At 48.6% G+C, this 18,307-nt stretch overlaps 1 protein-coding gene across 1 annotated transcript in view; it reads left to right on the top strand.

Moving 5' to 3' along the window:
- Nucleotides 1-18,307, top strand: part of C5H20orf96 (chromosome 5 C20orf96 homolog) — a 67,024-nt gene that overhangs the window by 9,748 nt on the left and 38,969 nt on the right. Inside the window, exons 5-6 of the mRNA XM_075347819.1 lie at nt 4,445-4,602; nt 12,270-12,371. Of these exons, the coding sequence (XP_075203934.1) occupies nt 4,445-4,602; nt 12,270-12,371 (260 nt within the window). The remainder of the gene's footprint in view (nt 1-4,444; nt 4,603-12,269; nt 12,372-18,307) is intronic.

The raw sequence follows: 18,307 nt of genomic DNA, 5'->3' as shown, positions 1-18,307 counted from the left end.
GTTTTCACTCACATGCTTCTCTGATCTGTTGTCAAACATTTGGGGACCCACTTTGCAGATAGATTCCTCATGTCCAAATGTTCATGGATAATGACACAAATACGTTCACGGGAAATCCCCATGATGTTTGCTATTGCTTTAGCTGAAATTCGTCGATTCTCCAGTATGAGGTTGTGCACAGAATCGACCATCTCCGGAACAACAACCACTCTCGGTCGTCCAGGACGTTCCTCATCATTGGTGCTGAAGTGGCCCGTTTTAAATTTGGCAACCCAGTTCTTAACTGTGGAATATGAAGGGCATTGATCCCCCAATGTCTGCGACATATCACCATGAATATCCTTTGCGGACTTTCCTTGCAGAAACAAGAATTTTATCGCTCCTCTGCTCTCAGTTGCTGTGAATATCGCATGAGACTCTGCCATTTTGTTTTCCCGCATGCGTAGAATACTGTTGCCATAAGCAACAAACACAAAATTTTGAAAACATATATTAGACACATAAGGCTTTCATGTGATGTAACATTTGTTACCATGGAAACAAAAAAGATCACAAAGCCAAAGACTTATCAGCAGCCCCTCGTACTCTAGTAGATACAGTATATGTATACATATATACAGGGGTGAAATAAGTAATGGATACGTCACTAATTTTCTAAATAAATATGTTTCTAAAGGTGCAATTGACATGTATTTCTTACCAGATGTTAGTACCAACCCATCCAATCCACAGAGGCAAAGAAATCAAACGATAACTATCCATAAATTAAGTATGGAAACATCTGATGTCTCCATCTCTAAAGGCCCCGTTACACGCAACGACGAATCTAACGATATATCGCCGGGGTCACGGATTCCGTGACGCACATCCGGCATCGTTAGCGACGTCATTGCGTGTGACACCAACGAGCGTCCATTAACGATTGAAAATACTCACCAAATTGTCCATTGTTGACACGTCGTTCATTTTCAAAAAATCGTTGATTGTTGAGCACGCAGGTTGTTCGTCGTTCCCGAGGCAGCACACATCACTACGTGTGACACCGCGGGAACGTCGAACTGCAGCTTACCTGCGGCCGCCGTCAATGAGAAAGGAAGGAGGTGGGCGGGATGTTACAGCCGCTCATCACCGCCCATCCGCTTCTATTGGGCGGCCGCTTAGTGACGCCGCTGTGACCGCACGAACCGCCCCCTTTGAAAGGAGGCGGTTCGCCGGCAACAGCGACGTCGCTAGGCAGGTAAGTATGTGTGACGGCTCCTAACGATATTGTGCACCACGGGCAGTGATTTGCCCGTGACTCACAAACGACGGGGGCGGGTATGCTCGCTAGCGATATCGCTGCTTGTAAAGCCCCCTTAAGACTAAGAAACACATACCGTGACAGGATTCCCTGATCTGTAAATACTCAGTAAATGATCCCCTAATATCGGGGTCCTGTGACTGCGGCAGGTCACCCAGATGAGTGTTCACCACCTTCCAGGAATGTTGTTATTACAGCACAGGACCTCAAGGAATCAGCACTTGGCAGCCATCTGTAAACTGGACGCCTATCCCAAAAGCCTAAATTGAGCTCATTCCCTAAACACAGTAACATGAGCTCTCGTAAAATGGAGGATTTCATCTCCACATCGCAGTATTCGTGGAAGGGAGAATTCACTGCACCCAGGGGGTAAATGTAGAGAATTCACCAGTAAAGGTAGGGTCATACAGAGCTGCTGGTGTGCGGCCGTATCCCCACAAATAGAACATAGGTAAATACATGTACAGTATATTTAATACTTATTACACACAGCCAATTAGGTCATCAGTATACTTGCATTTCCATGTAATTTGTTCACCAGCTACTATGACATATGGCCACATCACACCCACACATCAGATGGAGCCGCAGCTCTACACCTTACCCTTAAAGGGAATCTGTCACCAGGTTTTTGTCACCTATTCTGAGAGCAGCATAATGTAGAGACAGAGAAACCTGATTCCAGAGATGTGTCACTTACTGGGCTACTTAGTGTAGTTTTGATAAAATCACTGTTTAACCCTTTCACGACCGGCCGATTTTTCGCTTTCCGTTTTTTTTTTTCGCCATTCTTTTTCTGAGAGACGTAACTTTTTTATTTTTCAGTCAATATGGTCATGTGAGGGCTCATTTTTTGCGGAACGAGCTGTACTTTTAAATGAAACCATCAGTTTTACCATATTATGTACTAGAAAATGGCAAAAAAATTCCAAATGCTGAAAAATTGCAAAAAAAGTGCGATAGCACTATGGTTTTTGAGATATTTTATTCACTGTGTTCACTATATGGTAAAACTGATGTGTGGGTGTGATGCCTCAGGTCAGTGCGAGTTCGTAGACACCAAACATGTATAGGTTTACTTTTATATAAGGGGTTAAAAAAAAATCGGAAGTTTGTCCGAAAAAAGTGGCGCACGTTTTACGCCATATTCCGTGACCCGTAGCGTTCTCATTTTTCGGGATCTTAGGCTCAATGACGGCTTATTTTTTCCGTCTCGAGCTGACGTTTTTAACGGTACCATTTTTGCGCAGATGCTACGTTTTGATCGCCTCTTATTGCATTTTGCGCAAAAGTTGTGGCGACAAAAAAACGTCGTTTTGGCGTTTGGAATTTTTTTGCCGCTACGCCGTTTACTGATCAGATTAATTGATTTTATATTTTGATAGATCGGGCGTTTCTGAACGCGGCGATACCAAATGTGTGTATATTTTTTATTTTTTTAACCCTTTAATTTTTAATGGGGCGAATGGGGGGTGATTTGAACTTTTAGGTTTTTTTGTTTTTTTTTAATTTTTTAAAACTTATTTTTTTACTTTTTTTTTTTATTTTACTAGTCCCCCTAGGGGGCTATTGCGATCAGCATTCCGATCGCTCTGCAGTATCTGCTGATTACAGCTGGAAGGCTGTAAACAGCAGATACGCTGTCTTTCTCTTTTGCTGTGCTCCGGGCACAGCGAAAGTGAAACCAATTCATGTGTAGTACAGGAGTCATCACATGACCCTGTACTACCATGGCAACTATCGGGAGTCACGTGATCGCGTCACGTGACTTCCGGTTTCGGCGGTAAGTAAAACTTTACCGCGATTGCGCTTATAATGCGCTGTCATGTATTGACAGCGCCATTATAAGGGGTTAATCGGCACGAGCAGATAACGATTCTGCTCGTGCCTAGCAGGCACACATCTCAGCTGTGAAAATCAGCTGAGATGTGTGCCGATCGCGGCATGCTGCCGCCGGAGGACCGCGGGCAGTAAGATTATGTCATTTAGGACGTAATTTTACGGCCCGCGGTCGTTAAGGGGTTAATCAGCAGTAGATTATCATTACAGGACTACTTGTCCTGCTGTCAGGTAGTCCAGCATATTCATTAGATCTGTATAACTGCGAAATCTGCAGCAGAGAAAACATTGATTTTATCAAAATGACAGCAAACAGCTCAGTAAGTGACACATCTCTGAAATCAGGGTCTCTGCTCTCAGATGGGGGAGCAAAAACCTGGTGAGATTCCCTATAAATAACAAGTTATCTTCAGTCAGTTGAATAGGGGATAATTTGCTGATTGCTGGGATCCTATTCATCAGGACTCCCAATAATTCCAAGACTGGGTCTGTGACATCAAGAGAATGCAGCCTTGCAACCCAATCTTGAATATAGTCGGGTGCACATACTTGACCTCTGCTCCATTAAGTGTCTATGGGATTGCTGGTAATAGCCGAGTGCTGTACTCCAGCAGCCCCAAAGGTTGAGCATGCGCACCTCCGATCCAATCAGCCCAGTCCAACAGTACCATGTTCTTGTGGTTCTGATCTCAGGGGTCGCTGGGGGTTCCAGTGGTCAGACCCCCAGAAATCAGCAAGTTATTCCCTATCCTAAGGATATGGAATAAGTTGTTAATTTGAGAATGACTCTGATGTCTATTCTGCAACATTTACTTACACATCCAGATGTTCTTAAAAGGACACAACCTATTTTCCATTTTCTTGCACTGTACACAATTAGAAATAGTCTTTTTTTATATGAGTCCCGTTACATTTACCATTTTTTCTGCCATTCTTTACCAGGTTTTTTTTTACCACGCCATTTATTGTCGTGTTCAATAGGAAGATGTTTTCTTTTGTTGCATTCTTGCATTTCTACTCTTTTGGATCTTATATGTTATAGCTGTGACTTTTTTTCCTAGTTGTGTTTCCATAGTCTTCTCCACAGGGTTTTAAAAAAAAAACATGAAAAAACCCCACATAAATTAATGTTTTGAGGGTTTTTTGACAGCAAAAAAAGTGACAAAAAAGGAGCCTTAATTAACACTAGAAGTCCCAGGAATTTCGAGCTCCATAGGGTTCCAATGGTAGAAATGTTAAATTACCCCTCTCTGGGACGTCTAGTGTTATAGAGTGAAATCCTGTTGCGTTGTGTGTCAATTTCAGTAGTGCGTTGTCAGCTTCAGAATTGTGAGGAAAACATACGAGAAGCCCAGAAAGATCTGCAACAACTGCGAGATTACCGAGACCGGGGCCATTCAATGAAAACTCTTGAGGCTGCGGAGCTGGAGAGACAGCTATATGTGTTAAGTGATCTGCAGCAGGTGAGACGCATTAGATCGAAGTGGGAACTGTTCGGCTATCTGACCTCATCATATGATTTTTTTATTGTAGTCAGAATACCCCCACCCCCCACCCCCTCACTCTGTACTGATCTGTTCTGCACTGATAAAGCTGCCTCTGCCTCCGGAGGACACACAAAGTACTACACTTAAAAGTGTAGCTCCTCCCTCTGAGCTTATACACCCCCTGGTAGCCAGTCCTAGCCAGTTTATTGCTTTGTGTCAGGAGGCATACATCCACACATGCATTCTCATCTGATTTGTTTGACTTTTGGAAAGAGTTTGAAGAAAAGCGGGTCCATGTCTAGACTCCCGGCATGTCCCTTCTCACCCCACTGTGTCGGCGGTGTTGTTAAGGTTGATTTACAAGGCTGCAGCCTTACATGCCGCGCTCCTTCACCATCCCTTCTGGGCTCTGGCTTGAAGTGGGAGCCAGCACGGTCTCCATGCCTGGCAGGAGTCCGGTCTCCATCCACAGCCCCTTGAGGATTCTGTTGGACCGGAGCACTCATCCCCAGGGACATGGCCCTGCGTCTCAGCAGCTAAGTACCTGAGACGTTTATGTTGGGGGTCCCGGTTCTTTATTGTAAGGGGAGAGTATGCTGTATGTGATTGTTTTAACTTTTCCGGCGGGTTCTCTAGCTTTTGCCTGAGAACCGCGCCGATGGTGCCTGCTTGTCGGCCTCGCCGCTTAAATTTAGGCCCCGGCTTCGCCGGAGGCCTAGTTTCATTTTCCTGCCCTCGCATGTCACTCATGCAGAGGGACAGGTTCGTCTCCTCCCGGCGGCCGTTCTACACAGGGGAGGGACACTCCCCACTGCTGGGGCGTCCCTCCTTCCCTGCAGGTCTCTATAGCCCTCCAGTTCCCGCTCTTTTATAGGAACGCCCCCTAGTCCCGCCCCCTCTCTCCATTTCTCAGGCAGAGTTCACTCTGCTCTGGGACATCCTGCATTCTGCATCTCTGCTGAGGTGCTGCGACTGGGGGACCGGGCTTCGGGATCTGGAGGGCACACAACACCGCGCTCAGCGGTCTGGTAAGCCACAGCCGGTCTCCGGTTGTGGACCTCTGTATATTCTCCCTGGGGTTCATTCTCTGCAAAGCCCCCACTCCAGCAGCATGTCTCACACAAAGAGCAAGGCTCCAAAGCTTTATTCTGCATGCACTGCATGTAAGCTCCTGCTGCCTGAGCCGAGCATTTATCCACACTGTGATGGTTGCTCTAACTTGGCGGTGCCACAGCCTGGAGTCTCACCCCCAGTGGTCTCTCAGGCTGCTGCTGCACCTGTGATTGAACCCCCGGCCTGGGTAGAGTCCTTTTCTAGGTCCATATCCCAGTCATTTGCTGAGTCCATGGGACTTTTGTCCAGGACTTTGATGAATATGCATCAGCCTCCCTCACAGGGTGCCTCTAATACTCTTGACAGAGGACTCCTATCCTCTGACCTCCGTCCATCGGAGCTCACGGAGGATTCATCATCTGATCCCAGACCCCGTCCTTCTAAGAGAAGGTGCAGGGTTTCCTCCCCCTCCCCATCCCACGGCTCTGTCTCAAGAGCTGACTCTCAAGATGAGGAGGATGCCCTCACTGGGGGCTCGGAGGCTATGTATCCCATCGATTTCTCTGAGGGTGACTCAGATCTTAGTGATTTGATTGCTTCTATTAATTCTGTGCTGGATCTCAATCCGTCAGTGTCAGAGGAGCAACTCTCTTTGGCAGAAAAACATCAGTTTACCTCGCCTAAGAGAGTGAAGAGTGTGTTCTTTAACCACTCCAGTTTTCAGACCGCTGTGACCAAACCCAGGGCCTGCCCTGACAAACGCTTTCCAAAGCGTGGTTCTGATGACCGGTTTCCATTTCCACCTGAGGTGGTCAAGGAGTGGTCTCACTCCCCAAAGGTAGACCCTCCGGTGTCTAGGCTATCAGCCCGGACCGTTGTGTCGGTGGCTGACGGCACCTCACTTACGGATTCCACTGACCGTCAGATTGACCTTCTGGCCAAATCTGTGTATGAAGCTGCGAGGGCCGCGTTTCCCCCGACTTTTGCAGCAGTGTGGGCTCTCAAAGCCATCTCTGCTTCTCTAGAGGAGATGCATTCCCTCACCAAGGAATCTATGCCTGAGATGGTTACCTTAACTGCTCAGGCTTCAGCTTTTTCATCTTATGCCATGTCTGCCATGCTAGAGGCTGCTCACCGCACTGCGGTGGCTTCAGCTAATTCTCTTGTTATCCGCAGGATTTTGTGGCTTCGAGAGTGGAAGGCAGATGCTTCTTCCAAGAAGTTTCTTGCTGGGCTCCCTTTTGCTGGTTCACGGCTGTTTGGTGAACAGCTGGATGAAATCATTAAAGAAGCTACTGGCGGGAAGAGTACTTCCATGCCACAAACCAAGACCAGGAAACCCGCCCAGGGTAGGAATCAATCGAGGTTTCGTTCCTTTCGTTCCTCCAACTGGTCGTCCTCTAAGCCTTCCGCCTCGTCCGCTAACTCAGCCAAGGATCAGAAATCCAACTGGCGCCCAAAAGCGCGTCCGCAGAAGACCGCAGGAGGTTCTGCCACTAAGGCAGCTTCCTCATGACCCTCGGCCCGCTCCAGCCACGTCCTTAGTCGGTGGCAGGCTCTCCCACTTTGGCGACGCTTGGTTAAAGCAAGTCTCCGATCAGTGGGTGAGAGACATCATATCTCACGGCTACAGGATAGAATTCTCTTCCAGCCCTCCAAACAGATTTTTTCTCTCAACTCCCCCCTGCTCCAAGGCCGCCGCCTTCTCGCAGGCCGTGGCGTCCTTGCAGGCAAACGGAGTGATTGTCCCAGTTCCCGCTTAGGAACGGTTCAGAGGTTTTTACTCAAATCTCTTCCTAGTTCCAAAAAAGGACGGTACCTTCCGGCCCATCCTGGATCTCAAGCTTCTCAACAAGCATGTCCGGGTGCGGCATTTTCGCATGGAGTCTCTGCGATCAGTCATTGCCTTTATGACCCAAGGGGAGTTCCTGGCGTCCATCGACATCAGAGATGCCTATCTACATGTGCCAATCGCAGTGTCACATCAGCGTTGGTTACGTTTTGCGATAGGAGAGGATCATTTCCAATTCGTGGCTCTCCCCTTCGGGTTAGCCACGGCCCCACGGGTATTCACCAAGGTCATGGCGGCAGTGATTGCGGTCCTGCACCTCCAGGGGTTAGCAGTGCTTCCTTATCTGGACGACCTTCTGGTCAAGGGTACATCCAGCGCAGACTGTCAGCGGAGTGTTTCGCTCACTCTCGCCACCCTAGCCCAATTCGGGTGGAGTGTCAATCTTCCCAAATCCACTCTGACTCCGACCCAGAGTCTCACGTACCTAGGGATGCAGTTTGAGACTTTGCCGGCACTTGTGAAGTTGCCCTTAATCAAACAGCAGTCTCTCCGGCTAGCGGTGCGCTCTCTCCTGAGGCCCCGCCGTTATTCCCTCAGGCGCCTGATGCAGGTGCTGGGTCAAATGGTGGCCTCCATGGAGGCGGTTCCGTTTGCCCAGTTCCATCTGCGTTCTCTGCAGCTGGACATTCTCCGCTGTTGGGACAAGCGGCCTTCCTCCTTACAGAGGTTAGTGGCTCTGTCGCCACGGATCAGGAGCTCTCTTCAGTGGTGGCTTCGACCCCTCTCCCTGTCCCAAGGGCGCTCCTTCCTGACTCCGTCCTGGGTGATTCTCACCACGGGTGCCAGCCTATCCGGCTGGGGAGCGGTACATCTCCACCACAGAGCACAGGGCACTTGGACTCCGTCCGAGTCAGCCCTTTCAATCAATTTGCTGGAAACCAGAGCTGTGCTTCTAGCTCTCCTAGCCTTTCATCACCTGTTGGCGGGCAGGCACATTCGAGTCCAGTCAGACAACGCGACAGCGGTTGCCTACATCAATCACCAAGGCGGGACACGCAGCCGCCTGGCAATGTTGGAGGTCCAACGCATTCTTCAATGGGCGGAGGACTCCAAGTCCACCATATCCGCAGTCCACATCCCTGGCGTAGAAAACTGGGAGGCAGATTATCTCAGCCGTCAATCCGTGGACGGTGGCGAGTGGTCCCTGCACCCGGCAGTGTTTCAGTCAATCTGCCGCAAGTGGGGCACTCCGGACGTGGACCTAATGGCATCCCGTCACAACAACAAGGTTCCAGTTTACGTGGCTCGCTCCCACGATCCTCAGGCCTTCGCCGCGGATGCTCTGGTTCAAGACTGGTCCCAGTTTCGTCTGTCCTACGTGTTTCCCCCTCTAGCTCTCTTGCCCAGAGTCCTGCGCAAGATCAAAATGGAGGGCCGTCGAGTCATCCTCATTGCACCGGACTGGCCCAGGCGAGCTTGGTATCCGGACCTGCTCCAACTGTCCGTGGAGATGCCGTGGCATCTTCCGGACCGTCCAGACCTGCTCTCTCAAGGTCCGTTTTTCCGCCCGAATTCTGCGGCGCTCAAATTGACGGTGTGGCTCTTGAGTCCTGGATTTTGATGGCTTCTGGTATTCCTCCTGAAGTCATCTCCACTATGACTCGGGCCCGTAAGTCTTCCTCCGTCAAGATCTATCACAGGACTTGGAAAAATTTCCTGTCCTGGTGTCGCTCTTCCGGCCTCTCTCCTTGGCCATTCTCGTTGCCGACCCTTCTGTCTTTTTTACAGTCCGGTCTGCAGCTAGGACTGTCCCTCAACTCTCTCAAGGGACAAGTCTCAGCTCTATCAGTGCTGTTCCAGCGGCGTCTCGCCCGGCTGGCTCAGGTCCGCACCTTCATGCAAGGTGCGTCTCACATCATTCCGCCTTATCGGCGGCCCTTGGATCCCTGGGACCTTAACTTGGTCCTCACGGTATTGCAGAAACCCCCTTTCGAGCCCCTTAGGGAGGTTTCTTTGTATCGTCTTTCTCAAAAGGTGGCCTTTCTAGTTGCCATAACTTCTCTCAGGAGAGTCTCTGATTTGGCTGCGCTCTCCTCGGAGTCACCTTTTTTTGGTTTTTCACCAAGACAAGGTAGTTCTCCGTCCGACCCCGGACTTTCTTCCTAAGGTGGTCTCTCCCTTCCACTTTAACCAGGATATTTCCTTGCCGTCCTTCTGTCCGGCTCCTGTTCATCGCTTTGAGAAAGCGCTGCATACTCTAGATCTGGTGCGTGCTCTCCGGATTTATGTGTCTCGCACCGCTGCGCTTAGGCTGTGCACCTCTCTTTTTGTGCTAACCACAGGGCGGCGCAAGGGTCTCTCTGCTTCTAAGCCGACCTTGGCCCGTTGGATTAGATCGACCATTTCTGACGCCTACCAGAGTACTCAGGTGCCTCCCCCGCCGGGGATCAAAGCACACTCGACCAGAGCTGTCGGTGCCTCTTGGGCTTTTAGGCACCAGGCTACGGCTCAACAAGTCTGTCAGGCTGCCACTTGGACTAGCCTGCATACCTTTTTGAAGCACTACCAAGTGCATGCTCATGCTTCGGCAGATGCGAGCTTGGGCAGACGCATCCGTCAGGCGGCTGTCGCCCACTTGTGAAGTTAGGCTCCGCCTACTTCTTAGTTTTTTCTGTTTATTCCCACCCAGGGACAGCTTTGGAACGTCCCATGGTCTGGGTCTCCCAAAGGAATGATAAAGAAAAAGAGAATTTTGTTACTTACCGTAAATTCTTTTTCTTATAGTTCCGTATTGGGAGACCCAGCTCCCTCCCTGTTGCCTGTTGGCAATTTTCTTGTTCCGTGTGTTATCACCGGCTGTTGTCGTGGACAGAGTCTCCGGTTGTTCCGGTTCTTACTCGGTTCTACTTGTGGGTGGCTATGCTCCTTCAGCTTTTGCACTAAACTGGCTAGGACTGGCTACCAGGGGGTGTATAAGCTTAGAGGGAGGAGCTACACTTTTAAGTGTAGTACTTTGTGTGTCCTCCGGAGGCAGAAGCTAAACACCCATGGTCTGGGTCTCCCAATACGGAACTATAAGAAAAAGAATTTACGGTAAGTAACAAAAGTCTCTTTTTTTGAATTTACCAAATGGCTGCAATGAGACAATGAGTAAAAAATTTAAAGGGGTGTGAATACTTTCCGTACCCACTGTATAGCGGGGGGATTCTGATCTCAGAAAGAAATTCTCAAGTTTGTTAGATAAGGATGTTATTCCATCTATTTCTGCTATGGTGTATAAACAACATCGATACACAGAAAAGTGTCAGTAGGGAACATTGTATATGTAAATCTGTGCACATTTACCGTTTTTCAGATGCTAAAACCGCCAATCTTTGCTTCCTGGCCCTGTGCAATGACTTATTGAAACGTGAACGCTGCAGTCTGTGATTGATTGCAGTATTTTTGTGCCGATCTGACACCTTGTTTCTAAAGGCTAAGACACAAAGATTGGCGGGAAATTAAGGCAAACATTGCCACAGTAAGGGCACATGCACATATTGAGTATTTGATGATTTTTCACCCCAGTATAGGTGCACATTTCTATTATATTTTTCCTCTAAGGCTATGTGCCCACGGGAGCTTGTACCTGCGGATATATCCGCAGGTACGGCCGCAGGTTTCCCGCATCACCTCCCCGCCATCCGCAGCTATACATAGCTGCGGGATTCCAGTGGAATTGTTGCGGTAAACCTGTGGACATTCGTGCGACTTACCTGCGGACGTCCCAGCCTCTATCTCCATAGTAGAGGGCCGGGATTTCCGCAGGAAAATCCGCAGGAATAATTGACATGCAGTCATGTGCGGCTGCGGGACATCCACAGCATATTCCGCAGCCGCATATACCGCAGCAGGGACACAGACACTCCCCATGTCCCATAGGATAACATGGGGAGTGTCTGTACTTGCTGAAACCTGCTGATTTATCTAGAAAATCCAGATAAATCTGCAGGTTTTCCGCAGCAAAATCCACAGGAACCAGCTCCCGTGGGCACATAGCCTAAAGGGGGCTTTACACGGTAGCGATATTGCTAGCAATTTGTAGCGATAGCGAGCGTGTAAGTACCCGCCCCCGTCGTACATGCGATTGTTTGTGATCGCTGCTGTAGCGAACATTATCGCTACGGCAGCGTCACACATACTTACCTGGTCGGCGTCGTCGCTCTGACTGCCGAACAATGGGGGAGGGACGTTCGGCATCACAGCGACGTCACCGCAACGTCACTAAGCGGCCAGCCAATCAAAGCGGAGGGGCGGAGATGAGCAGGACGTAACATCCCGCCCACCTCCTTCCTTCCGCATTGTGGCCGGCGGCAGGTAAGGAGACGTTCCTCTCTCCTGCGGTGTCACACATAGCGATGTGTGCTGCCGCATGAGCGATGAACCACCTGGATAAACAACCCTTACCGATTTTTGAGTTTGGGACGACCTCTCCATGATGAACGATTTTCACCATTTTGAGGTCGCTTAAGGTCGCTGGTCAGTGTCACACGCTGCGATATCGTTAATGACGCCGGATGTGCGTCACTAACACCTTGACCCGACGATAAAACATTAACGATATCGTATCGTGTAAAGCCCCCTTTAGTGTTCCACTCTTTTGGCTTACAGACGAGGTAAAAAACTCACCATACACTGAATGTGTGCGCATGGTCATAGGGTGCCACAGCACGTGGATAAGGCTTCTTAACATGACACCCATTATGGATTTTCTGCTGCTTTGTCCTTTCTGACTTCTGCCTTTCATGTCCTTCACCAGGATCAGGCTGCTGATGTGGAAGCGTTGGCTCAGACAGAGATTGAAAAGTTGTTGGCCAGTCATCAGAAAGTGAAGGACGGTGTTCTCCAGGGTGTAGTCGATGTAAGTGATACCAAGAGTTTTTTCCAAGTTGGCTGAGTCAGTAGACTATAGTGCGGGGTGCTCAATCCATTGCTCATTTATAGTGATATCTCGTACATAAGCCCCACAGGATGGCGTAGAGAGGGTCTCTAAAATACCTGGTGAACCCCACTATATGAGTACAGTCCTGTTATTCAGAATATAGAAATCTGCATTTAGCTGGAGAAGACACAAAAACGTCTCTTAATATTGGTAGTACATAGGACTGCAGTATACACCATTACGTACAAACTTTCAGAATATTTTGCAATTCACATGTGACAGGATGGAAAAAAGGATATTAATAATCAGCAGATAATTGGGAATTACTCTTCAAACATGCCCGTGTGTTCCTATTAGGGAGCTTTTTACGAACACATTGCAGTCAAATGAGGTTTTAAAGGATTATTCCTAATGCAAACGTATCATAGAAGCTGAACGCATGTAGAGTCATTGCTCCCTTCTATCCGGTCAGTTTTAGAGCCCTATTTTTGGGAATGAGATTGCTAGGGGACCCACCAGTCAGACCCCAGTGATCAAATTGGGAGTAACCCTTTAATTAGTGTGGCATGAGAATATATTCCTACATACATTGATATTGACTCTTTCAGTGCAGCTTGACATATCTCTTGAGCTAAAGGGATATGGACAAAGCCTAGCATTGTATGGGTAATATATACACTATGATAGCATATTTTGTGCATGATTTCTAAACATCAGGGATTCAGTGATAGATTTCTATAAAAGCCGTGTAGTAAAAGCACCGGAGTTCCTGACGCTACAGGAAAGATTCTGTTGTCCCCGCTGATATCAGGGGATCTCCTCTGTTCCCGGAGCTATGTCTGGCATGCACCATGCTGTGTCCGTGCTGAGTCTGTTCTTTAAGCTGCATTCTTCCCTCGTGTAAATCTTCCAAAAACATTCCAAAAAAGGAGCCAAATCATTTCTCCCAATTGGTCAGTAAAGTTTACCTCCGCTCGCAGATGCGCCATTGCCATATGCACTACAATACGAATCGAGAATCCATAAGAGCGAGTTTGTAGCACTGCACTGTAGGTGAAAATTACATTTTCTCAGCGATATCGATAAATACTAGTGATGAGCGAGTATGCTTGTTACTACTCGGTACTCGCACGAGTATCAATGTACTCGGGCTACTCGGCGGGGACCGAGTAATCTCGTGATACTCGTGCTGTACTCGTGGTCTTCATGTTGGCGCTCTTTTTACAGCCATCCCTTATGCAGGGATTGGCTGGCAGACCACTGCAATGCCACAGCCCTGTTGTGGAATTGCAGTGATTGGCCAGCCCGCACAGCGTGAACGTGCCTTTAGCCCGACACTTCCCCGCTCGGCTACGGCCCCTCCCGCACTCCACTCCGCGTGTATATATATATGCACGCTTACACACACACGCACGTTTTTTTTTTTAATTTACAGTTTTCTGGTTTCTACATGCTGCCGGGAGTGATTTCACAAAAATACTCGGGTCTCCCATAGGATAACATTGGGCTCGGTGCTCGGGCCGAGTACACGAGTATCTTGGGAGGCTCGGCCCGAGCCTCGAGCACCCGAGCTTTTTGGTACTCGCTCATCACTAATAAATACATGAAAGCATCGTATATATTATTAGAACTATTTCCTTACATCATAGCGGTTTGCCACTTATGGGCATTTCATTATGATCTATTACATGATTATCGCTATGATACTAAAAATATACCTTTGAATGGAACTGTATATACAGAAGTAAATACAGCTCCTCTCCTCCATGCCAGAGGGGGGTGTCGTCTCTTTTCAGAAATTGCTATATAGGGCACATGTGGGAGCGTGCAAATAAGTAATCTTACATAGCTAATAGATAGGGAAATCCTCTTCGCCAAGCAGTGAAGGTGTACAATGTACAGTATACAATAATGTCACCCCCAAGCAGTGTCTTGCTGTACAAGCCAATGCCATGGGTTATTATTAAACATTTTAACACGTTTCAGACTAGATCTTACAGTTTGTCTCTACATAATCTTTATACATTTGTGCTCAAAATTTTACATACCCCGGTAGATTTTTTGCTTTTTTTTTTTTGAAGAGAATATGAGTGAGAACGCAAAATCTTTTTTCAAACTACTGTAGTTTCTCTTTTTAAATTATAATGACAACCAAAAACATCCAAAATGACCCTGATCAAAAGTTCACATTCCCTGGTGATTGTGGCCTGATAACATGCACAGAAGTTGACGCAAATGGGTTTGAATGGCTAATAAAGGTAATATCCTCACATGTGACCTGTTTGCTTGTAATCAGTGTGTATGTATAAAAGCAGAGTGAGTTTCTGTGATCCAGACATATTCTTGCATCTTTCATCCAGCCACTGATGTTTCTGGATTGTGAGTCATGGGGAAAGCTAAAGAATTGTCATCGGATCTATGGAAAAAGATAGTGGAACTGTATAAAACAGGAAAGGGATACAAAAAGATATCCAAGGAATTGATAATGCCAGTCAGCAGTGATTAACAAATAGAAAATCAAGTGCTCTGTAAAATCCAAACCACGATCAGGTAGACCAACAAAAATTTCGGCCGCAACTACCAGGAAAATTGTTCGGGGTACAAAGAAAAACCCACAAATAACATCAGCTGAAATACAGGACTCACTGAAAACTAGCGGTGTGGCTGTTTCAAGATGCACAATAAGGAGACACTTGAAGAAAAATGGGCTGCAAGGTCAAGTCGCCAGAAAAAAGCCATTACTGTGCAAATGCCACAAATTATCTAGCCTACGATACACAAAACAGCACAAGACTCCAAACTTCTGAAACAAGGTAATTTGGAGTGATGAGACCAAAATCAAACTTTTTTCCCACAACCATGAACGTTACATTTGGAGAGGTGTCAACAAGGCCTATGATGAAAGGAACACCATTCCTACTGTAAAGCACGGAGGTGGATCGCTGATGATGTGGGGATGTGTGAGCTACAAAGGCACAGGAAACTTGGTCAAAGTTGAAGGAAAGATGAATACAGCACATAATCAGCAAACACTGGAGGCAAATTTGCACTCATCAGCCTGGAAGCTGCGCATGGGACGTACTTGGACGTTCCAACATGACAGCGAACACACAAGGCCAAGTTGACCTGTCATTGTCTACAGCAGAACAAAGTGAAGGTTCTGGAGTGGTCATCTCAGTCTCCTGACCTCAATATCATTGAGCCACTCTGGGGAGAACTCAAGCGCGCAGTTCATGCAAGAAAGCCCAGGAATTTACAGGAACTGTAGGCTTATTGCCAAGAAGAATGGGCAGCTTTATCATCTGAGAAAATAAAGAGCCTCATCCACAACTACCACAAAAGACTTCAAGCTGTCATTGATGTTAGAGGGAGCAATACACGTATTAAGAACTGGGGGATGTGATCTTAGATCAGAGTTATATGGATGTTTCTGGTTGTCATTATGAAAAGAGAAAACAGTAGTTTGACAATAAAAGGCTTCACCCAACCACTATTCATGAGTGGAAAAAAAGATTTTTCCTCTGACGCCTCATTGGGGAACACATGACCATGGGTGTTATGCTGCTTATCCATAGGAGGACACTAAGTAGATGCAAAGATGTTAGTTCCTCCCCTGCAGTATACACCCCCTGGTCCAGCCAGGCTACTTCAGTTTTAGCTTAGTGTCTATAGGAGGCACATCTCTGCAGACTACTGCAGCAAGAATTTTTTGTTTTTAGAGGGCGACGGTTTCCTTCGTGCACCGATTTCCCAAAACCATCAACAGGCGGGAACGTGGAGTGTCGCCTCCCTGTACCCCCTCCTGCGACGCTGGATCCTGGGCTGTTACTCACTAGGCGACGGTTCTCACAGGCACCGATTTTCCAGAGCCCAGAGCAGATGAAAACTTCCTCAGTCCCTCTTGCAGGCTCTGAGTTGATACACGCTCTGCACCAGCGTGACCAGGCAGCAAGTGTCAGACTGCCATCTCCACAGGAGCTGAGCTGAGATCCTTCCGATTTCCAGAGCAGATGAAAAACTTCCTCAGTCCCTCTGGCAGGCTCTGAGTTGATACACGCTCTGCACCAGCGTGACCAGGCAGAGACCTCCATCTCCACAGGAGCTGAGGTGAGATCGTTTAGATTTTTCCAGAGCCCAGAGCAGATGAAAAACTTCCTCAGTCCCTCTGGCAGGCTCTGAGTTAATATAAGCTCTGTGACCGGGCAGAGCAGGTGTCAGAATCTCCACACTGGCTCCCTGACAGGAATTGGAGCAAAGGTCACACTGACTGGATTGGGCTGATTGCAGACTCCTGCATAGCATTCCACCTGTGGTGGGGGGGAGAGCCCCCAGGATTCAGTGCACTCGCAGCTGCGGTACACTTATAGAGTTTTTTCTGTCCACCATTGCTGTGCAGGGCTGGAGCGGGGAAGGGGAGTCCCTTCCCACCATTTTTTTTTTCATTATATTTTCTCATGCCTTCTTGTCAGAGCTAAGCCCCGCCCCCTCCGACACTCGATAAGCCACTCCCACTCACGAAAGCGCGCGTAACCCTCCTCACACAGGAGCCCTGCAGAGCATTGCTCCCTCTTATTGTGATCAGAGCCTGTGGGCGTCTCTCAGAGCTGGCTTCCTCCTTCCCACAGGAACTGGGACGCAGGAGGAGGGGGGGAGGGGTCATCAGTGTTCTGGGTGAGTTATATCCTCACTTGCACATTAGCTCTGCAGAGCATTGCTCCCTCATTACAATCAGAGTTTGTGGCTTATCAGCCAGAGGCTGCAGTCACATGTATCCTGCCACGCTGAGCTACTAGGGGATGATAGCACCTCTTCCTTCTGTGAGTCCGGTGCCCATGTAGCCCTCCCCCTCTCCCCCCCGCCACCACCGCAGCAACCGCTGCCAGCCCAGAGCCTACGGCTCCCAGTCCCCCGGAATGGGCACAGTTCCCAGAGCCTGGTGCTGGCTATGCAACATCGTCCTCACACCCCTCGGGGGACCTGGACAGAACGCAGCCTGATGACACCTCTATAGAGGGTCCTTCTGATAAGAATCAGCCCTCTGCTTCACCGGTTGCAGATCAGAAAAAGGGCATGACCCCCATGCTTCTCCCTCTGGGGTACACAGATGGGGTTCTCCTACATGTTCCGCAGTCTCTGAGGAGCCGGAGGAAGGGGAATGATGTTTGTACCGGGATGATTCCTTGGTTTCAACCTCCCCGAGCAATCAAGCTGCGATGGACTCCCTTATTGTAGCAATTAACCAAAACTCTGCATGTGGAAGATCTCCCATCCACTACTACTGACCATGCGGCCTCCTTTAAAAGGGTGAAGAAACCTTAGAAAAAAGAAAAAAAAAAGTTTTTTGACGGCGCTTCGGTATCCATAAACTCGTGGAGTCCCGGTACCCCTTTAGCTTAGCTGTCTCTAAGGGCTGGGCCGATCCGGCCTCGGTGGACCCTCACCCGGCTTCCGCCTGCCTGAAGGACCCTCCTGTCTTTTACTTGATGCATCCTCCTTCAAGGACCCGACAGACAGACAAGTGGAGCAGCTCGATCGCTCCGCCTTGAGGCTGCGGGTCCCTCTCCCCTTCCGTGTGGGTTGCACAGGCACCAGGACTACCAGTTTCCCTCAGACCCTCACAGATGTAACAGTTCACATTGCTAAGGCGGCAGAGTACCTCATGCAGGCCTCCCTCGACACTGCTACCTACGCAGTTATTGCCGCCTCAAATACCATAGCCATCCGTAAGGCCCTCTGGTTCCGATAATGGAGAGTGGACTCGGTCTCTAAGAAGCCTCTCACAGTACTCCTTTCCAGACCGATGGTTTGCCGATTGTCTGGGCAGGCTCTTTTTTTGTCTGACGCCACGGGAGGAAAAGAGTATCTCCCTCCCCCAACTCTAGCCCAGGATGTTTTTTTACTAGACACGCAGGGCC

The sequence above is a fragment of the Anomaloglossus baeobatrachus genome, chromosome 5, assembly GCF_048569485.1.
Source record: "Anomaloglossus baeobatrachus isolate aAnoBae1 chromosome 5, aAnoBae1.hap1, whole genome shotgun sequence".
In the NCBI taxonomy this organism is placed as follows: Eukaryota; Metazoa; Chordata; class Amphibia; order Anura; family Aromobatidae; genus Anomaloglossus; species Anomaloglossus baeobatrachus.
This window is presented reverse-complemented; position numbering and strand designations above follow the sequence as displayed.